Here is a 19,656-nt window from a genome sequence, read left to right as displayed (position 1 = left end):
TGTGAGCAGAATAGTCTGTGTTTGACATCCCAGGACCCTAAGGGACCACAGATACTAAAGGGGAATATCATGGTACCAGTGACGTTTATCTGTTTTCAAAAAACTGCCATGTTAAACTGTGTTTTATTAATACTACTGCTTTTTCCCTTTAGCCTTTAATAAAATTTATGAGTTTGTTACCATAGGAAATGGTTTTGGTATTATAGTACATCATGTTTCAAGAGAATAAGTGGCAATAATTAGGTGAAATTATAGTAAACCACATCACTATGAAATGGATATAAAAATAAATCTAAGTTTTATTTTAAAAGAAAGTAGCTGTTTGAGAAAGCATCTCATTATATACTGTTTTTTTTTTTTTTTTAAAATAGAAATAAAGGATCTCTTTCCAGAGAACCAAATGTGATTTGCATTTTTTAGTATGAACACCAACAGAGACTCTAATACTGTGAAATATTTGTGTTCGTAGTGTTAGGCACGATGGACTTTTCGAAAGTCATAAAAAGCATTTTTATTATTCCCTCCCCGCAAAATCTTTAATTTTGTCAGGAATGCAAACCATAACACTCATTGAATATTTAAGGGTTAATATGTAACAAGCTTGTGAGTAAGTACTGGCGAGAATGACATAAGGATGTAGGTCCTGTGAATATTCTTATATGAGGAGCCTTGTATTCTTTCATAAGATAAGCTGGATAGTTATTACAAAAGTAAACTGTATTCAAATTGTATATTGATAGATTTTTTGACTCTGGTAATGAGTTAGTTAGGAGAATGGTGATGCCTTTATGTTATTTTTCCCCCCTTTAACTTTTTCAAGCTTCTAGAATTCTAGGGACAAAGTAAGCAAAACGTAGTGAGTGAAAAGTTGTACAATCAATTACTGTTATATATTACACAAGTTTTTTCTCAACCTCTCTTGGCTTCTGAACTCCATTCACAGGCAGGAAATTTGAAAAATATTATATCAGTTAGCTATATATATTATGTAATACATAAAATGTTTATAATTTTAATATATGATACTACATAAAATGTTAATTGGCATTTTATTAAGGATTGTATTATAGAGTACATTATAATTATAATCCTTCATAATATTTCTAATTTAATGACAATTTTCAGTTTTTAGAAATTTAACAAGTAACCTATACTGATTTACTTTCAGTTAATTATATCAGAAAAGTATGATTTGTTTAAGAAATTGAAAATTACATTTTTGGGGGGTATTTTTGGGATTGAGTGTTCATAAAATGTTAATTAAATTCCTTGGTTATGGTACCTGATACCTGGAATTCTTTTAAACTTTTAAGAAAGTTAAGTTAATCATAGTGTTTTATCTCCCACCAACCTCCACTCCAGTGACAGACACGCTAAGAAGCATCAGATCGCTGCTTGTGAGCAGTTTTCTGCAAACTGCTTGAGAATGGGATATATGAAAAGCCAAACTGGTTATAGAAGTCACTATATTTTGCTGTTTTTTAACATTGACTTTTGATATTTTAGTGACATTTGGATATACCGTATAAGAATTTTCTTCAGAAAAATAGCATTTTCTATTTGGTGGCGAGCAGTGAGGGAAATTTGCATAATTATTATTTCCGTTAGCTTGTATTTTAAATTAGTTACTTTTGCTTCTTTAACTAAGGGTCTGTTCTGGATAACAATTACTTGATAGATGATTTTTCATAAAGCTCAAAAAAATCAATACAACCATAGTAGCTAATTGGTAGTCAACTGATTGAAAACTGCTCCAGACCCACTTATGATTTTTACTACTTACCAGGCATGGTCACTCCACATGCCTTTCTGTTTTAAAAATAACATTATTCAATTATTTTATTGATTTTTAAAAAAAATATAGATTGAAGTATGCCATCACTGCCTTCAGTGACTGGACTCTTTGAGTGAATGGATTTACAAACTAAAATTTGAAAAAATTTGCATTAGATAAATTTTTTGAATATCTTATATTCTCTCTTGGCTTGATTTGGTGACCTAATTATAGTTTGATAATTTTAGAAAACTTTAACAGCTTCTAGGATAAGGATGATTAAAGAAGGGGGGGTACCCTTAATGGCAGGAAAAAATTGATGATAGTCGCTAAGTGCATGACTTACTCAGAATCTGTTTTCTGAGAAGATGAAAAAATAGTCGCTAAGTGCATGGCTTACTCAGAATCTGTTTTCTGAGAAGAAAGATGAAAAAATAGTAGAGAGCCTAGTTTGCGTATATATTTTCTAAAGGTAAAGCCTTTATTTTCTTTCTTAGTATTTTACTTATTGTGTAATATCTTATAGGCAAAGAAATCGAAAGAGTCTGAAGAAATACCAAGTGAACCATCCTTCCAGGATTTTGAGTATCCAGAGTATGATGACTATAGGGCAGAAGCCTTCTTGCACCAGCAGAAGAGAATAGAATGCTACAGCAAGGCAAAAGAAGCATATCGAATGGGGAAAAAAAACGTTGCCACATTTTATGCCCAGCAGGTAAAGAGGAAAACATTGTTGTTTTTCCCTTTGTCACTTACGATGTCTGAATAATCTTGAAGCAGATGATACTCATATTGTGACTAGATTAAGTTAAGCTGGGGAATGTAGACTATATACATGACATAAGATATCCTAATATATGAGAAATGTATGGTTCTGAGAATTTCACGTACTTTGAAACACATAACTTTCTATGTTTGCTTTTGCGTTTATGGCTTACATGAATTGCAGTTTATCCTCACAGTCCATAATTTCTTTTAGGTTAAATTTTCTCAATACCACTCCTAAACAAATAGAAATCTTCTGGAGGAAAGATAGCACAATGTTAATATTGGCCATCTCAGGGTAGGATTACCTTGTGCCTTATATCATGTTTGAATTTTTAGTAATGTATCACTTTTATAGTCAGAAAAAGAAAGTTACATTAATATCTTTCAGGGAAGTAAAATTTCTACTGGAGCTCATTTGGTATGGTATTACAAAAATCCTGTCTGATTTACTTTTTAGTTTTGTGGTTCTGTGTGGCTTACTTTTTTGTGATTGAACAGAGAAAGGTATCAAACTGGTGTCACCCTGTAAGCTCTAATGGCAAACCTTGAGGGACGGCTTCAGGGCTAACTACAAGGTGTTGAAAGGGATGAGACTCACGATCGTCAAAGATAAACCAACCAATGGATTCCTTCTTGAGATGGGTGGTGTTTATTTAAGTTCTCTTTTCGATGATTTTTGGATCAGAAAATATGTTAGCAATGATGATTTAGTATATTACTAATCCACCAAAGTTCACCTAAGTTTTGGTGCATCCTTGCTTATTAGCCCATTGCATTTAAAAATTGTTTAGATTTGTTGTTCCCTTTTTTGTTGTACCTTTCATTTGGGACACTGTTGATTTCCTCATTGCTGCTAGTAAGTAGCAAATATCACAAGTGTTTACTGGTGATATGTTTATAATTAAAGGGTAGTCTCCATGAGCAGAAAATGAAAGAAGCCAATCACCTTGCTGCCATGGAGATCTTTGAGAAAGTTAATGCCTCCCTGCTGCCCCAGAACGTTTTAGACCTCCATGGGCTACATGTGGATGAAGCTATAGAACATTTGATGGCAGTTTTACAGCAGAAAACTGAAGGTAGGACCGTGAAAATGACAGATTTTCAATACAAAATGTATCTACTTCTGTTGATATAACTTACACATTCAAGAGAGTCTGAATGTACGGCTGAGGATTTGTGCCACACGTAGAGATGTTTGTATTACGCTTGTTCTTCAAGAGAACCTTCTTGGGGAAGAATAGTCATTGGCATGGCCATTAAAGTTCCTTTTTTATTTCCCTGTTTCAGTTATATTTGTATTCCTTTGTTGTATTTGTTAAAGGGGGGGGGCATGGGGTAATCTGAGAATCCTCTGAGACTTATAAATGGGACCTTTCAGGACTATTACACATCTTTGTTCAGTAGACATTTATCAAAGCTAATATAATTTATTAGATGTCAGTTGTTCAATAGATGTTTAACAAAATACAGAAGTAAGTAAGGTGATAGGATTTTTACAGAATTATCACAAAGGCAGGATTTTTCAGTGTTTGTGTTATGATGGTGCCCCCTTCTCCCTTTCTGCTTGTATTCTGTCTTTGCAGGTCAGTAGGAAAGGTGACTTCTTGTCTCTTACATAAATTTTACCTCATCCCAGAGCTTTGGATGAGGTTCTTTTTCATGCTTCCATTTAATATTATGTACTTCACATACATTAAAGTATCTTGTTGGTTTACTGTCTTGTTTCTTTTTCATGATTAGTTGGTAGCACATAGAAAAATTCCATATGTTTTAGTCACCCCAGACTCTAATACTAGATGTGATCTTTCATTACTACTATAGTATTTTTGAATACTCGCAACTTGGCTTTTTCTTCATCTTCCTTTTTATTGTGGAGGCGTAGCATCCCGTGCCTCAGCTATTACCTTGTGGCTCCATAGCCCTGCCCTGTCATTGACAGCTGTATTGTTCTGGTTAATTTATGTATATTTTAGAAAGCTTGACATTATACTTTATACAGGTTTATTAGTTCAACATATATCACTTGTAATTAATTAAATACTTGATTATGATTGATATAAAAGGTTGAAAATTCATCAGTTTATCATAAAAACCGTGTTGAAAAGGTTATAGAGTAATATAATAAATACCTATGTACTTATGAATCCAAGTAACAGGTGGTAATATTTTACCCTAAATGTTTTATATATATTTTTGTCCTCCCTTTGTATTCTTCCCAATCCTTTTCTCTTTTTTCCTTCCCTTTCTAGTGGAAATCAACATCCTTCTATTTGGTCTACACCCTTCCTCCCCAGAAATACCATTATTTTATGTACATTCATCCATAAGCAGTCTATAGTATTCCTTTTGTGAGATTTAAAAAATGAGCATATATACTGTCACACTATGTCATCAGATAAGCCACTTATTTTATTTGTACCCGATACAGTTTTCAAGATCTACTCATCTTGATGGATCTGGTTCTTTTTACTGTAACTGCTGTGTAGTATTCTATGAATACATCCTAATGTATCCATTCCTCTGTCGGTGGGTATTTAGTTATATTGTTGCAGTGAGCTTTATTTTGCATATCAACATGTGTGCTCTTGTCATCATCTTTATTTCCTAACCTTTCATATTGAAAAATTAAAAACTTGCAGAGAAGCTAAAAGAATTGTACAGTAAACATCCATGTATCCTTTACCCAGATTAATTAGGTGTTAACATTTAGCCATATTTGCTTAATCTCTCTAAAACTGCTTTTTGCGGAACCATTTGAAAATAAGTTGTTAAACATTGTGGTGCTTTACCTCTAAATACCTCAGCATGTTTGTCTCTTGAGAACAAATTCATTTTCCTACATAATCACAATACCATTATCACTTTTAAGACATTTATCATTGTTACAATAATATACCAGCCATATTCAGATTTCTCCTGTTGTATGGAGATGTTGTGTCCTTTTATCCCCCTCAATCCAGGGTGCTCAAACATCACATGGTCCAGTTGATTGCCCATGTCTGTAGCCTCCTGTAATATAGAATAGTTCCTCTGCCTTTTTGTCTTCCATGTCATCCACAGTTTTGAAGACTTCAAGCCAGTTGTTTGGTAGTCCTACAACTTTTAATTTGTCTGATTGTTTCCTCATGATTAGATTGAATTTACAACTTTCTTGGTAAAAATAACTCCATAGGTGACGTTAAATCATCCTTGTTGAACATATCAAGAAACCTATATGGTCACTTTGCTCCATTAACAGTGATGTTAAGTTTGATTTCTTAACTAAGGTGGAACTCTGTCAGATTTCTCTATGTAAATGTACTTTTCTCCCTTTGTAATTGATTAGTAATTTTTGGTGATTGGAAAGGGGGGAATGGGAGTGATTGCTAACAAGTGTAGAATTTCTTGGTGAGATAATGGAATAATCTGGAATGAGATTGTGTTGATGGTTGCACAACGTTATAATATACTAAAAACCACTGAATTGTGCATTTTAAAATACGTGAATTTTATGGTATGTGAATTTTGTATCAATAAAAAAAAATTACAAGAAAAGTTATTTAACTTGTGTAAGGTGATAACTTGGTGAGACTCAGGATATAAACCCTTTCTGGAAGCCAACGCGCATTTTGCTGCCACCTATGGTGGCCTGTAGTTACTGTCAGTAACCACCAGATGGTAGTATTGGTGAATAGAAATGTGTCCAGGGGGAAATCTGTGGCTCTGTCCTGAATTGCTTTTATGACAATCATAAAAGATGATTGTCAAAATTGTGGGTGAATTAAGAAAAATGTGCCTTCTGATTGAAATATACACCACCACCTATAAGGTATTTTTGCCTCAGAATAAACCTGAAGCAGATAAAGCCTTTAGATCTGACTACTACTTTTTAGGGATTTAACAGGGAACAGAGGAACATGTTAAATGGCACCATCACAGCAAAATCCAGACTGTGAAAATTCAGGATAAATGATACAATTTTTTCAACAAATTGTAAAGAAAAACACAGGGGGAAGAGAGAACCTTTAGATGAAAAGTTCCTTAAGAAATATATCAACCAAATGCAATATGTGGACTTGTTTCAACTCTGATACAAACAAATCACTGTAAAAACATTTTTTGAGACTATTTGGGGAATTTCTTAGTCATTTTTAGAAACATGATATTAATGAACAGTTTTTAATTTTGTAAGATATGATGGTAACATTATGGTTATGTTTTTTCTGAAATACTGAAATATTTACAGTTGAAATAAGAAATTTGGGATATGCTTAAAAGTGAGTTAAACAGGATTTTTAAAAGGTGATAAATAGCAGGAATAACCTGAAATTTGGGAAGCTAAGTGTATGTTAATTCATTAAACAAACATCCTTTGAACACCAACTTTATTTGAGGTGTGTGATTCAAAGAGAACATTTTCAGAGCCCTAAGTGGACTACTGAAAGGTGAGAGGGTATAAAAGACTGACCTAACTGATGAGAGGAGTAGTAGTGAAGGAGTGATGAGAGCAAATTATAGTTAGTTAAGAGATCTAAGGTTTTTTTTTTTTTAAAGTAAACTTTTATTTGTAACATCACATCCATAAAGAACAATACACAAATAATAATTGTATAGCATAAAAACTTTTTACAAAGTGACTACCCTTGTGTAGCCAGCACCCAGGGAGAATTGAATCTTGAACAAAATATTGCTTGAAGCCATGGATATGGATTAGAGTAGAAATGGAGATCTTAAGCAAAGAAGGAATTTAAAATGCAAGAGCAACATATCCTCTTAAAATTCTAAGCTAAATATTGCCCTGGAAATATGAGACTTGAAAAACCATCTGTTTGTAGATCTGCTGGAGTCTTAAGGAAGCTTAATGAGCAGAATATGGAATATATATATATATATATATATATATATATATATATTTGTTTTATATACATATATATTATTTTTTTCAATGTAAATGTCAAAACTTGTGCTATTTATAACTGAGGAACAAGTATTTATTAAATTCATTAAATCAACTCATTATTTACAGGTTTTTAAAAAAATTTTATTGACTTTAGCATTTATATATTTGATTTTCTCAAGGTCACATCCAGAGTGGTAGCTGCAGTCTTTTAAGAGGCTTAGGTTCATTCAATATTTAAAAATCATCTATTTGGAAGAATTTCTTAAGTTAACAATTGGTTATCTTCAACAGTAAGACTGAAGTCCATGCTATAACTAGTGGACTTGCTGTAGCCATTCCTGAGGGTAATATTCTATAAAGTAGTTGTTTTATATCCCATTTTGCTGATTAGGAAACAGGCACAAATAGGCTAAGTAACTTGTCCATAGTCATGTCATGGCATTTAGCGGAAGAGCTGCTAAATAGACCAAAGCTGGCTGGCTTCAGAGTATTTAATTAGTAGGATTGTTGTGTGAAGATTCTTAGATAATAAATACAAGTCACTTAAAACAATGCCTGACTCCATGTGTGTAATAATTTTTAGGCATGATTAATACTATTGTAATTATCATTATTTCAGAGAGAAATTCTGATAACACAAGGAAATCTCCCTTGCCACATGGGAAGAAGTCCCACTTAAGTCTTTTAAGCGGGTACATTACTATAAGGCTTCCATAGTTAACAAAATAGATGAAATGTACATTTAAAAACATCAATTTTGGGGCTTTTTGAAGTAAAAAAAATCTCTAAATCCCCTTGAAAATAATTCCATATGTGTTTGAGTAGTTACGGTTTGTTTTCTATTGAGAATGTAACTTAAATGAATGTTAAACTGTTCCAATTCCTGTTGTAACAGAATTTAAGCAGGATGGTGGTAAGCCCTATCTCTCTGTGATTACCGGGAGAGGAAACCACAGCCAGGGAGGAGTGGCTCGAATCAAACCAGCTGTCATTAAATACCTAACAAGCCATAGCTTCAGGTGAGTATAGATTTCTGTTATCAGTAATGGCAATTGCCCATATATTGATAGTAAACACAAAGAGTATGCTCAAAACGATTTCTTAAAATAGTTAACTAAATTTTAACGATCTGGTTTCAGCCACAAAGTAGTGCTTAAATTATGATCTAACATTCCCTGCTGGATTTGTGGTGTCCAGTAAACCAGAAATGAAAGAAAAATGTGTTAGTTGTTCAAAACTATTTCTATCATAAATTTAAAATCTAAAAGAAAATAAGTATATTTGTATTTCTTTGATAACGTATTCAAGATAATTATATCACACACACCATAGTTTAAGGTCACTGTTTAATTGTTCCTTTGAAAGTAAATACATATTTGTAGATTTTGGAAGGAATTGGGAGCTTGTGCTGGAAAAATGGTTATAATTTGGATGTGTTTAAACTTTAGCAGAAACATTCCGGTCAGAATTTATACATCTTAATAAGTTAAAATGCCATTAATGATTTTAGCTGACAAATATGAAATGTCCTTTTTTATCAAGTGATTATTATTTAATAACGGGAAATGACAAGAAAAGTCCAAGAATAAAGATCTGTTGACAGATTACCTGAGGATGTATATAATTACATACCCTCCTCCCCCTACTTCTGGTTTCAATTAGTGGAGCATATTTTGTTTATGTCATGTAATAAAATGTTTCAGTACATTATAGAAAATAGTAGTTTTAATTCTGAGCATGAAAACAGATGACATTGCAGAGGTACTTTTATAAAAGGAGTAGTTAGACCAGAACATTATCATGTTAGGATTAATGATCTATTTTAGACACTAGTGTTTTTTTAAATTTCACAGTGAGGGAGTTGAAAGCGTTTCATGGCCTGATTAATCAAACTTACCTATTAGAGATTTCTTCTTGGTACTGCCTTAATGCATAGAAATAATGTAATGCAGATATCATCTTATCCTTGATCCAGCATCAAATTCAGGCTTGAGAATTTTGAAAAATCTTAAATTATAATAACTATTAAGTTAGGAGTAACTCCCAGCTTTAGCATTGTATTTATTTTTGACAATAGATTAAAAGGAACATAAGTATACACATTGGTCCTGGATATTGACTTAATAAAGGAGAGTAGGTACTTTGATAGTAAATATTATATTTAGCATAGGCACTTGGAATTAATTATAAGATATATTCCTTAACCAGTTTGAAATTTTTGTCTTTAAAATGACTCTTCTCTCATTTCTGCAGGTTCTCTGAAATTAAACCAGGGTGCTTGAAAGTCATGCTCAAGTAAAATAAATGTCCTTGACTTAGCAGTGTGAAGGTTTGTAGGCTAAAATTAGTTTTATTTGCAGTAATTTAGTAAATTTTACTGTCAACATGTGTTTTATTAGAAATAATGTCCAGTTGTAAAACAAAAAACATTGTGATGTTTTTCAAAATTTAGGAGAAATTTAATTTTTTACTGAGTCAAATGCTAAATATGTGTTAAAAATATTAAAGAAAATTTTTATTGATTACAAATTGTCCAAGAAAATTACCAGCTCCAGTTTTAAAGTTTTAAAGTGTGCTGATTCTTTCTGAGAGAGAAAATGTTATCTTTGTATTAATTATTTAACATTTACTGAAGTTCTAAAGGTGTCTGTAAGAGGTATTTAAAGTGCTTTGAGACCTGGTTCATGACTTTCAAAGACTGGTATTAAAAAAAGAAGTAGTAGTAGTAATGAAAGAAAGAGCAAACAAAGACAATGGAATACTTTTTGATTTCACAACTAAATTTAAAAAAATACCGTTTTATTTTGCCATATCCTACAGGAAGGAAGACATACTATTGCACTTTCTTCTGTTTCGTGTTTGTATGTGACCTTGATCTCTTAACCTTTTGTTTATTTTTTCTGTGTGTGCATTTTCTGGGGGAAAGTTGGGGTCTGAGATTGTATTGCAGTTTTATACCTTCCATAGGCAGAAAAGTTTTCAGAGAAGGAGAAATGGTCAGATATCTACCAACTGTTGCCGACTTATATAGAGACCTGCTTCTAAACTGTCTATGTAAGTGGTATTTAAGACAGTATAAACAGCTATCTTCTATATTGAGGCATGTAATTTACAAACTGTAGTGGGTCAAAATCCAATTAACTAAAAACAAATATAGAAAACATTTTTGATATAATCATAAAAGGAATCCTTACAACTGAAAAGTTTTTAAACTCTATTTTTAAAAAGAGCTAACTTTCTGAAAGAAAACTTTCATTGACTTCTGTTTTTTAGTGAGCTCAAAAGTCCTGGTAGTGTGTCAATTGTAATTTCCTTTACACAAGTTTAATGTGATAAAGTATAATTTCCCAATATGAGACAATGGCTTAAATAAATTTGACTTTGGATACGGAGAATATTTTCAGCATCTATAATGTTAACAAACAATTGTGTTACTTTTTGATAAGCTTAAAAAATCATTTATTTGGATCAGAAATTATAGAATTGAGCTGTTATGGAAAGAATTCTGAATTATAGATTGGCTTCCCAAAAGAACAGACATTTTAATGAAAATAAAACTCAAAAACATATTTTTATGTATCATGAAAGCATGCTTTTAAAAAAAAGAACCACATTGTTGATATTACTTCCGCAAAAATAAAAATATGTTTATTATTTAAAAATGGTTACTGACTGGTATTGAAGTATTATGCACATTCTTCAGATTGTAAGAATTTGTTAAAAAGAAGAAAAAAATGCCAACAGTTTAACATACGTTTTTTTGTAATGTGTAGAAGAGTTGTATACATTAAAAATAAAACAATTCTGTTGAACAACTTTCGAAACTACAGTTATTAGTTAATGATACAAGGTATTTTTACGTATAAATTAATATGTAAGAAATGTGACTAACAATACTAAAACCTGGAGTTAATCGAGTGTGTGCAGCTGAATATTCATTTTTTGTGTTTTTATAGTTCCTCACCCAGTTTATAAAAAAAGTTATTGCTTTTGAGCACTTCAGCTAGACTTATTTCAATATTATAATTATGATTAATGTGAGAGCAGTCAACAAGAACAAGAGGTGAGGTATTTTTGAAGGCAGAAACCAAATTAAAAAAGCTATGTTTTATATTGTATCAACTTTAATTTTATGCTCTATTTTGGTAAATCTAGGGTATTAATCATCATTCATAAATATATAGGCACATTTTAAGCATTACATGTATTTTTATGAAGTTGTTTAATCTGAAACTGCCACCTGCCCCACCATCTAGTATACTTTAAGCAACACATGATTATGAAAGAAAATTCTATAATTATTCCTTTCTTGTTTTTCCCATTTCTAAATCCTATGTGCCAAAGGTAATATAGTTTGGTGATTATCAGATTTTTTCTCATCTGCCCATTTCTAAACCCTATGTGTCAAAAGTAAAGATAGTGTGGGATTTTCCATTTTCAGATGTTGGTATATTTGTGCTAATATATGACTCATTAGAATGGCTCTTTGAAAAAGTATTCATATTTGAAAAGTGTAACTCTTGTGTAGCTTGGAATGTTTTTGTAACATTTATATCTTTCAATAGTTTCCTACCAGTGTGTACCAGGGGAAAAAAGAGAACTAATGTGAAACCACAGGGGATGTAGTGTTGGACTGAGACGACTCTTAACAGTATTTTTAGTCCATACATTTCCTTCCTTGAACCTAAGAAATGGAAGCATGTTGTCTTACATTTATTAGCTGTTCATATATCTCGATTATATTATTTTCAAATTGAGGTTCTTTTCAATTTATTAGTGTATCCATGCTATTTGCAATTTCACGGCCTTTAAATATAGGACATATTACATAGCAGATTTTTGTTCTTTTTCTTTTTAAATTCAAGTGTTTTATATCTTTAGAAAAAGGACACATAATAATAGCAAGATTGGTTATTTCTGAGCTAAAATTGGAAACTTTGAAACTCAGGAAATTGCTCTGACAATGTTTTAACTGTGCTCTCATTTAAGAAAATGGCAAAATGTATAAAAAAGACACAAAAATAATGTGTGCTGTTTTTTCCAAGTGCTTTTTTCTAAATGCTTTTCCATTGTGTGATGAAGTGAAGTTTGATAATTTTTTCTGTGTGGTGGTTAAATATTGCTTATTTTTATTTACATGTTAAACAAATTTAAATGTGTAGCAAAAAAAGTGTCATTTAAAAGGTAAAGTAAGTTGATGTAGAATGTATGTTAATGGTGCTTTTTTTAGTAATGTAATTCAAGTTTACAGTATTATTTAATGACTCTTTATAGAATTTAATAGAGAAACAAGACTAGAGAACATCTACATCCCAAAGAGCCTTTTAGGATTTTCACATTATATGATGACAAATTTTATTATTTTCCTTAAAGTTGAGCAGATGACTTTTATGGTCCAAGTGATGAACCTGTTGTTAACAAATGACTGAATTAACCGTGAGACTTCTCATTAAAATACAACATTGCAGCTATCAGTTGGAGAATACATAATAACATTTTCAGATGGTATATCAGAAACAAAAGTTTTTATTTGTACTATAAAGAAAATGTAATTTTGCTGTTAACTCTATACTTTTTTATTGAAAATGTTTTATAACTGCTTTAAAAAATTTCTTATGAAACCATTTGCAAAGTACATGCTTAATTTAATAAAATACTTTAGCCACCGTCCAGTGTGAGGAGGTCCTTCATTTGATGTGTAGGGTTAGTGGTTTAAATATTAAAATATATTTTATGGATAACTTTGTAATTTCAACGGGAAATTAAAATTTCATTTCTGTACCACAACTTTTATTCTAGGTTGAATTATTTTGCTGTAGCAAGTAGGGGTCCTCTTTTGAACCAGATAAATGGATTAGCTAGGTTTATCTCCCCATACCCTTGTATCTTTTTTTTTTTTTTTTTTTACATTTTTTTATTAGTTTCAGGTGCACAAAACAATGTAATAGTTAAACATTTAAAATTTATATCCCTCACACAGTGACAACCCACCTGCCCCATCCACTACCCCTCTGACATCGCACACAGCCATTACATTTCCACTGTCTCTATTCCTAATGCTGTACTCCGCTTGTAAATATATATGAAATTGTAGTTGACATTCACCCTTAATATCTTTTGACTGCCGTCAAATTAAGAGTTGTGTCTCTAAGGGACTCAAGCAATACTTTAGTTAATATTAAAGACCTTTGAACTTTATTTAACTCCAAAATAGAATAATTCACTCATTTAGCAAGGACTTAAAAATATTTTTTTAACAAATGTTTATTGAATACTTGTTACTGGAGATACAATGTAAGACAGAGTTTCTATCCACAGGTATTTTATAATTAGTCTCATCAACTATTTGGTGTATAGTGATTTATACTATACTATGGAACCCTTCATATATGTTTTATTTTAAGATTAAAGAGACTCTTATAATACATCGGGATCTTATAAAGGCTTAGAGAAGTTGATGGATTTGCTAGTTAGTGACAGAGGAACCTTGGTTCTCTGACTCCTAGTATAGAGCAACTGCATCTGTCATAAGAATAAGAGTAATTACTTTAAAAAAGGTAATATCCTATTATCCCCAACTGAAATAGACGTGGCTCCACAGTGTTTGTCTATGAAAATCTGTCGTTTATAAATCTGCCTTCCTCCTTTATCCAAAAGAAGCTGGTATGGGTTTTCCCAAAAGCAAAGACAAAAGTTTATTTCTCTCAATATAAAATTCCAGAGGTATAAAGTCTAGGACTGATGGGTGTGCTCTTTTACATGAATTTTTGGGGGATCTGAGGTCATTTTAGCTCACCACTCTATCCTACTCAAGGTATATGCCTCATTTTCCTAACCTAGGGTGGGTGGCTAGAGTTCTAACCATCACATCTGCCTTCTCTTGGAGGAAGTAAAAAGAAGGGAGCCATAGGCAAGAACCAGCAATCTTTTATAGATTTTTGGAAGCTGCCATAGGACAATTCTACTTATATCTTATTGGCCATAACTTAGTCACGTGGTCACATGTAGTTGCAAGAGAGGCTGGGAAATTGTCTTTATTTCAGACTGCCATCTGTTCAGCTAAAATTTGGGCTTTCTCTTGGAGGAAAGAGAATGGATATTAGGGGAATGAATAGCAGTCTCTGCCACGTCATTTTTGATCACTGAATGCAAATAATGTAAAAATTAGTTCTTGATATATTTCTTCAACAGACCTGTGTTGATGACTACTATGTGCTAGGAATAATAAAAAGGTAATCACAGTTGCATATATTTTAACTTAAAAATTCAACTGATATTACTAAGACATAGCTCATGGAATGGGCTTCCAGTTGATGACTTAACTGCTAATGGAATCACTTTTGATCTGATAACTCAGTTGTGGCAACTAGATTAGGTATGTAAGTTAGTTCTAGTGATACTAGTGTTTAGTTAATATATTTGCATTATTGCTTTTGTGTTTTCTTAAACATTTATTAATTACACCAATGTGTAATATCTCAGTACTTGGTATAAGTTATTTAAAGCTAGGTAAACCAGGGTAGGGATATGTAAATATGTATATGTGACTGAAGAACTAGAAACAGCATAGGAAAGAACTGGAAGAATCAGGTCGGGACGGAGGGGATCAATAATTCTTTTTGGAGGTAGTAAATTTGAACTTTGCTCTCCTGATTGAAATGTTTAAATGACTTTCTGTAGGAAGAAGTTTAAACACTTCAAATTCATAGCTTTTATACATATATAACTATACAATCATACCTTTCATAGGTTCTGGAGCAAGCCAAGTAATCTCATTTTAAATTGAGTTTGTTAGAGTTTTAATAGTTAATTATTAACATTTTAATATTAAATAAGTTAACAAAATGTAAACAAATCCCTTAACACAAGGAACGACTATATTTTGGGATAGAGAAATAACAGAGAATGTGATCAATTGGCAGTTCCATTTCTCGTCAGATTCAGGAGCGCCTGCAGGGCATGGAGGTGGGGTGGGTAAAGAAATGAAGTGGTGGAGTTATTTCATTTTCCAGCTTTATTGAGATATAATTGCCATATAACGTTGTATAAGTTTAAGGTGTACAATGTGATGATTTGATACATGTATATATTGTGAAATGTTTACCACAGTAAAATTAGTTAACATATCCTTCACCTCATATAATTATCATCTTGTTATGGTGAGAACTTTAAAGCTCTACTCCTATAGCAACTTTTAAGTATACAATACAATATTATTAACTATAGTCAGCATGCTGAACCTTAGATCCCTGGAACTTACTCATCTTAGAAAGTATGTACCCTTTGATTAGCCCCATTTCCTCTACCCCTCAGCCCCTGGCAACCACCATTTTACTCTGTTTCTATGAGTTCAGTATTTTTATTTCCACATATAAGTGACGTCATACAAATATTTGTCTTTCTCTGACTTACTAAGCATAATGTCCTCAAGGTTCATCTGTGTTGTTGAAAATGGCAAGATTTTCTTTTTTTATGGCTGAATAATATTCCACTGTATATATACACACCACATTTTTTTTTTTTTAATCCATTGATGGACACTTAGGTTGTTTCCATGCATTGGCTATTGTGAATAATGTTGCAATAAACATGGGAGTGCAGGTACCTCTTTGAGATACTGATTTTGTTTCCTTTGGATCAATACCCAGAAGTGGGTTTGCTGGGTCATACGGTACCTCTTTTTTTAATTTTTTGAGGAACCTTTACTGTTTTACATAGTGGCTACACCAATTCTTATTCCCACCAGCAGTGTACCAGGGTTCCCTTTTCTCCATACGCTTGTCAGCATTTGTTATCTCTTACCTTTTTGATGATAGCCATTCTAATGGGTGTGAGGTGATATCTCATTGTGGTTTTGATTGCATTCCTGATGATTAGAGATGTTGAGCTCTTTTTCATATACTTGGCCATTTGTATGTCTTTGGAGAAAAGTCTTCTGCTCATTTTTTAAATTGGATTGCTTTTTTTTTTTTTTTTTTTTTCTGTTGAATTGCATGTGTTCCTTGTGTATTTTGGATATTAACCCCTTATCAGATATATAATTTGTAGATATTCCCATTTCGTAGGTTGCCATTTAATTTTGTTGATTGTTTCCTTTGCTATGCAGAAGATTTTTAGTTTGATATAGTCCCACTTGCTGATTTTTGCTTTTGTTGCTTGTGCTTTTGGTATCATATCTAAAAAATTGCCAAGACGGATGTGAAGGAGTTTACCTCCTATGTTTTCTTCTAGGAGTTTTATGGTATGAGCCCATACTTTTGGGGTTTTATGGAGGATTCTTCACAGAGGCATAATCAATTATTAATTCCATTGCTAGCCCTTCTCCTCTCTCTGGAGGATGGAGAGTGGGGCTGAAAATTACAGGCTTTGTCCCTGGTGACCAGCACCCATTCAGGAGCCCACCCAGAGACCTCGGTAGAATAAAAGAGGCTCCTACTACTCTTACCACTTAGGAATTTACAGGGGTTTTAGGAGCCCTGTGCCAGAGATGGCGTCAAAGACAAATACTAGAACAAGAGATGCTTCTAGTGTTCTTAACACTTAGGAAATTACAATGGTTTCAGAAGCTCTGTGCCAGGAACAGGGGGTGGGGAGATGGGGGGCAGAGATCCAATATATATTTTCTATAATCTCACAGTGGTTATATTTTTTTAAGTTTTTACTTTTTGAAAAAGATCTACATCCTGAAGTATTTACATAAAATGATACAATATCTGGAATTTACTTGAAAATAAGATGAAGTGGGTGGGGGTATTTATGAAATAAGATTGGTCTAAGCTGGTAAATGTTGAAGCTAGGGGTTCATTACTTTATAATGTCTATTTTTGAAAATATTTATTATAAAAAGTATTTTTAAAAAGTTGGTAGAAGATCTGGAGAAGTGGACGCTAGACTTGGCTCTGGAAATGATTTCCAGGACACTGCAGAACAGAGTTAACCTGTCACAGTAGCTGCCATCTCTGCCATAACTAAAAGGCGAGGAATCAGATGGACACCAAGGCACCATCACCACAACCCGCTCTCAGCATACCCAGAGCTGGTGACCAGATACCAGAAAAGTGTTGCAGAAAAACCTGACCTCTCCATAATGACTTTTTAGAATAATGAGCCAGAGCAGTAGATAGATGGCCTTCAACTTAATTCTGCCTCCCAAATCTCATAAGAGTGTATCTAATTGGTAGAAACTATTTGTATCTAGATTTTTACCTTGCAAGAGGGTTCTAGAAAATGTAGTTTTAAACTTTTCAGACTCTACAGTAGCTCATTAGAAGAAAGTGGAGCTAGAGAGTGGATTATCAAGTGTCTGTATTTATGACACTCATGGTACTTGTCAAACCAGGTACTAGATATAAAATAGGTTGATGTGTGTATCACAAAAGGTTTGCATGTCAACTGGTATATGTAGAGGTATGCCAGGGGGTACCGCAAGTCCAGGACAAATGCAGCATATCTTTCAGGAGCATTAATTTTACTAAATGGCAAATACATATTATTTAACGTACTTTATTTGTATATTGAAATAAAAAATGGATAAGTTGTTGAGAAGAATAGAAAACTTTGCCTTAATTTTAAAGATAAGATAGTGGGGTTCAAAGACATTAATCTTTGGACCATTTGCCTAGATTCCCTTTCCTCAGAGTAATGTTTCTCAAATTCTAGTGTACAGAGGAATCTACAAAATGCTCAGTTAAAATACAAATTTTTGCTCTTCCTCTATGCTGCTTACGGAGGTGGCACTCATCTCCTACTCAGTAACATGGCTACCCTCAGACCACCTGCAAAGCCCAAGATTGTCAAAAAGAGGACCAAGAAGTTCATCGGGCACCAGACTGATATGTCAAAATTAAGCATAACTGGCGGAAATCCAGAGGCATTGACAACAGGGTGCACAGAAGAGTCAAGGGCAGATCGTGATGCCCACCATTGGTTATGGGAGTAACAAGAAAACAAAGCACACGCTGCCCAGTGGCTTTCGGAAGTTCCTGGTCTACAAAGTCAAGGGAGCTTGTAGTGCTGCTCATGTGCAACAAACCTCACTGTGCTGAGACTGCTCACATCGTCTCCTCAAAAAACACCAAAGCCATTGTGGAAGGAGCAGCCCACTAGTCATCAGAGTCACCAATCCCAATGCCCAGCTGCACAGTGAAGAAAATGGACAGCTTGTGTGCAAATTGTGTTTTAATAAAACCGTAAAATTCTGCAAAAGAAATAAATAAAATACAGACTTCTGCCCTCCTTTAGACTTCCTAAATCAATCTCAGAAGGTTGGGCCCTGAATTTTAAATTAATACCCCAGATGATTCAGGTGGGCCACGGTAAGATGCCCTACTAGGGTAGCCCACCACAAAGACCTTACCCCTTTGTTAGCTGTTCAAGGTAGCCTTCCTTGCCTTCTACGCCAACCCTGGTTTGCAGGTCCGCAACTGTAATCAACTCTGCCAAGGGACACAGAAAAAACTAGGTACCATTGTAAGTTTCCATTGCATAACATTTAATCAGAATAATCCAGTGAGGAAAATTGAGGCACAAAGGTTAAGCAATGCCCACGATTACACAGATAAGAGGTGATGAAACCAGGATTCAAATCAAGGTAATCAGGCTCCAAAGCCTGTGCGTTGAACCATGATGCATACGCCCTCAGCAGCGGTCTAAGAAGCTCAGACTTAACGATTTATCAAGGAGAAAACCAAGATACATTTTCCCTGGGCTGTCATAGTAAACTAATGACCCTCAATTGCCCTCCCTGGCAGTCTCCTCAAAGCCTGTCAGGTTTCAACAGTCTCTTCAAGTCTATTACTGCTTCTGTCCTCAAGGTTCTTCCAGCTTCTCTCCACTGCCAAGTTCCAAAGCTACTCCCACATTTTTAGATTTTTGTTAGACTAGAACCCCTCTTGGTACCAAAATTTGTATTAGTTATCTATTGCTGTGTAAAAACCTCCAAATTTAGTGGCTTAAAACAACACCAAACATTTATTACCCTTGGGAGTGGCCTGGCTGGGGGGTTCTGGGTTGGAGGTTTCATGAGGTTGCTGCCAAGACTCCCCTGGGGTATCAGTCGTTTGAAGGCTTGACTGGGGCTGGGGAATCCTCTTCCAAGGTGGCGATTCACTTGCATGGCTTGTAAGTTGGTGCTGGTTGTTGGTGGGAATCCTCAAGTTCTCCCTATGTAGGCTTCGCCCCAGGCTGCTTGAGTGTCCCTACAACATGGCAGCTTTCCCGAATGGGCAATCCATGA

General features: G+C 33.6%; 1 protein-coding gene and 1 pseudogene across 11 annotated transcripts in view; both read left to right on the top strand.

Moving 5' to 3' along the window:
* The window catches only part of N4BP2 (NEDD4 binding protein 2), a 71,010-nt gene extending 57,922 nt beyond the window's left edge, over window positions 1–13,088 (top strand). For all 11 annotated transcript variants that reach the window (XM_019751983.3, XM_074324577.2, XM_019751979.3 and 8 more), the window contains 4 exons: window positions 2,301–2,489; window positions 3,450–3,618; window positions 8,317–8,440; window positions 9,675–13,088. In XM_019751983.3, the coding sequence (XP_019607542.3) occupies window positions 2,301–2,489; window positions 3,450–3,618; window positions 8,317–8,440; window positions 9,675–9,720 (528 nt within the window). In that variant the 3' untranslated portion in view covers window positions 9,721–13,088. The remainder of the gene's footprint in view (window positions 1–2,300; window positions 2,490–3,449; window positions 3,619–8,316; window positions 8,441–9,674) is intronic.
* Window positions 13,089–18,157: 5,069 nt separating this feature from the next.
* On the top strand, window positions 18,158–18,656 carry LOC141569974 (large ribosomal subunit protein eL32 pseudogene; annotated as a pseudogene).
* Window positions 18,657–19,656: the final 1,000 nt, after the last annotated feature.

The sequence above is a fragment of the Rhinolophus sinicus genome, chromosome 1 (genome assembly GCF_057876585.1).
Source record: "Rhinolophus sinicus isolate RSI-liver-muscle chromosome 1, RSI-T2T, whole genome shotgun sequence".
In the NCBI taxonomy this organism is placed as follows: Eukaryota; Metazoa; Chordata; class Mammalia; order Chiroptera; family Rhinolophidae; genus Rhinolophus; species Rhinolophus sinicus.
Note: the sequence above shows the minus strand (reverse complement) of the source record. Positions and strands in the feature narration are given on the sequence as shown.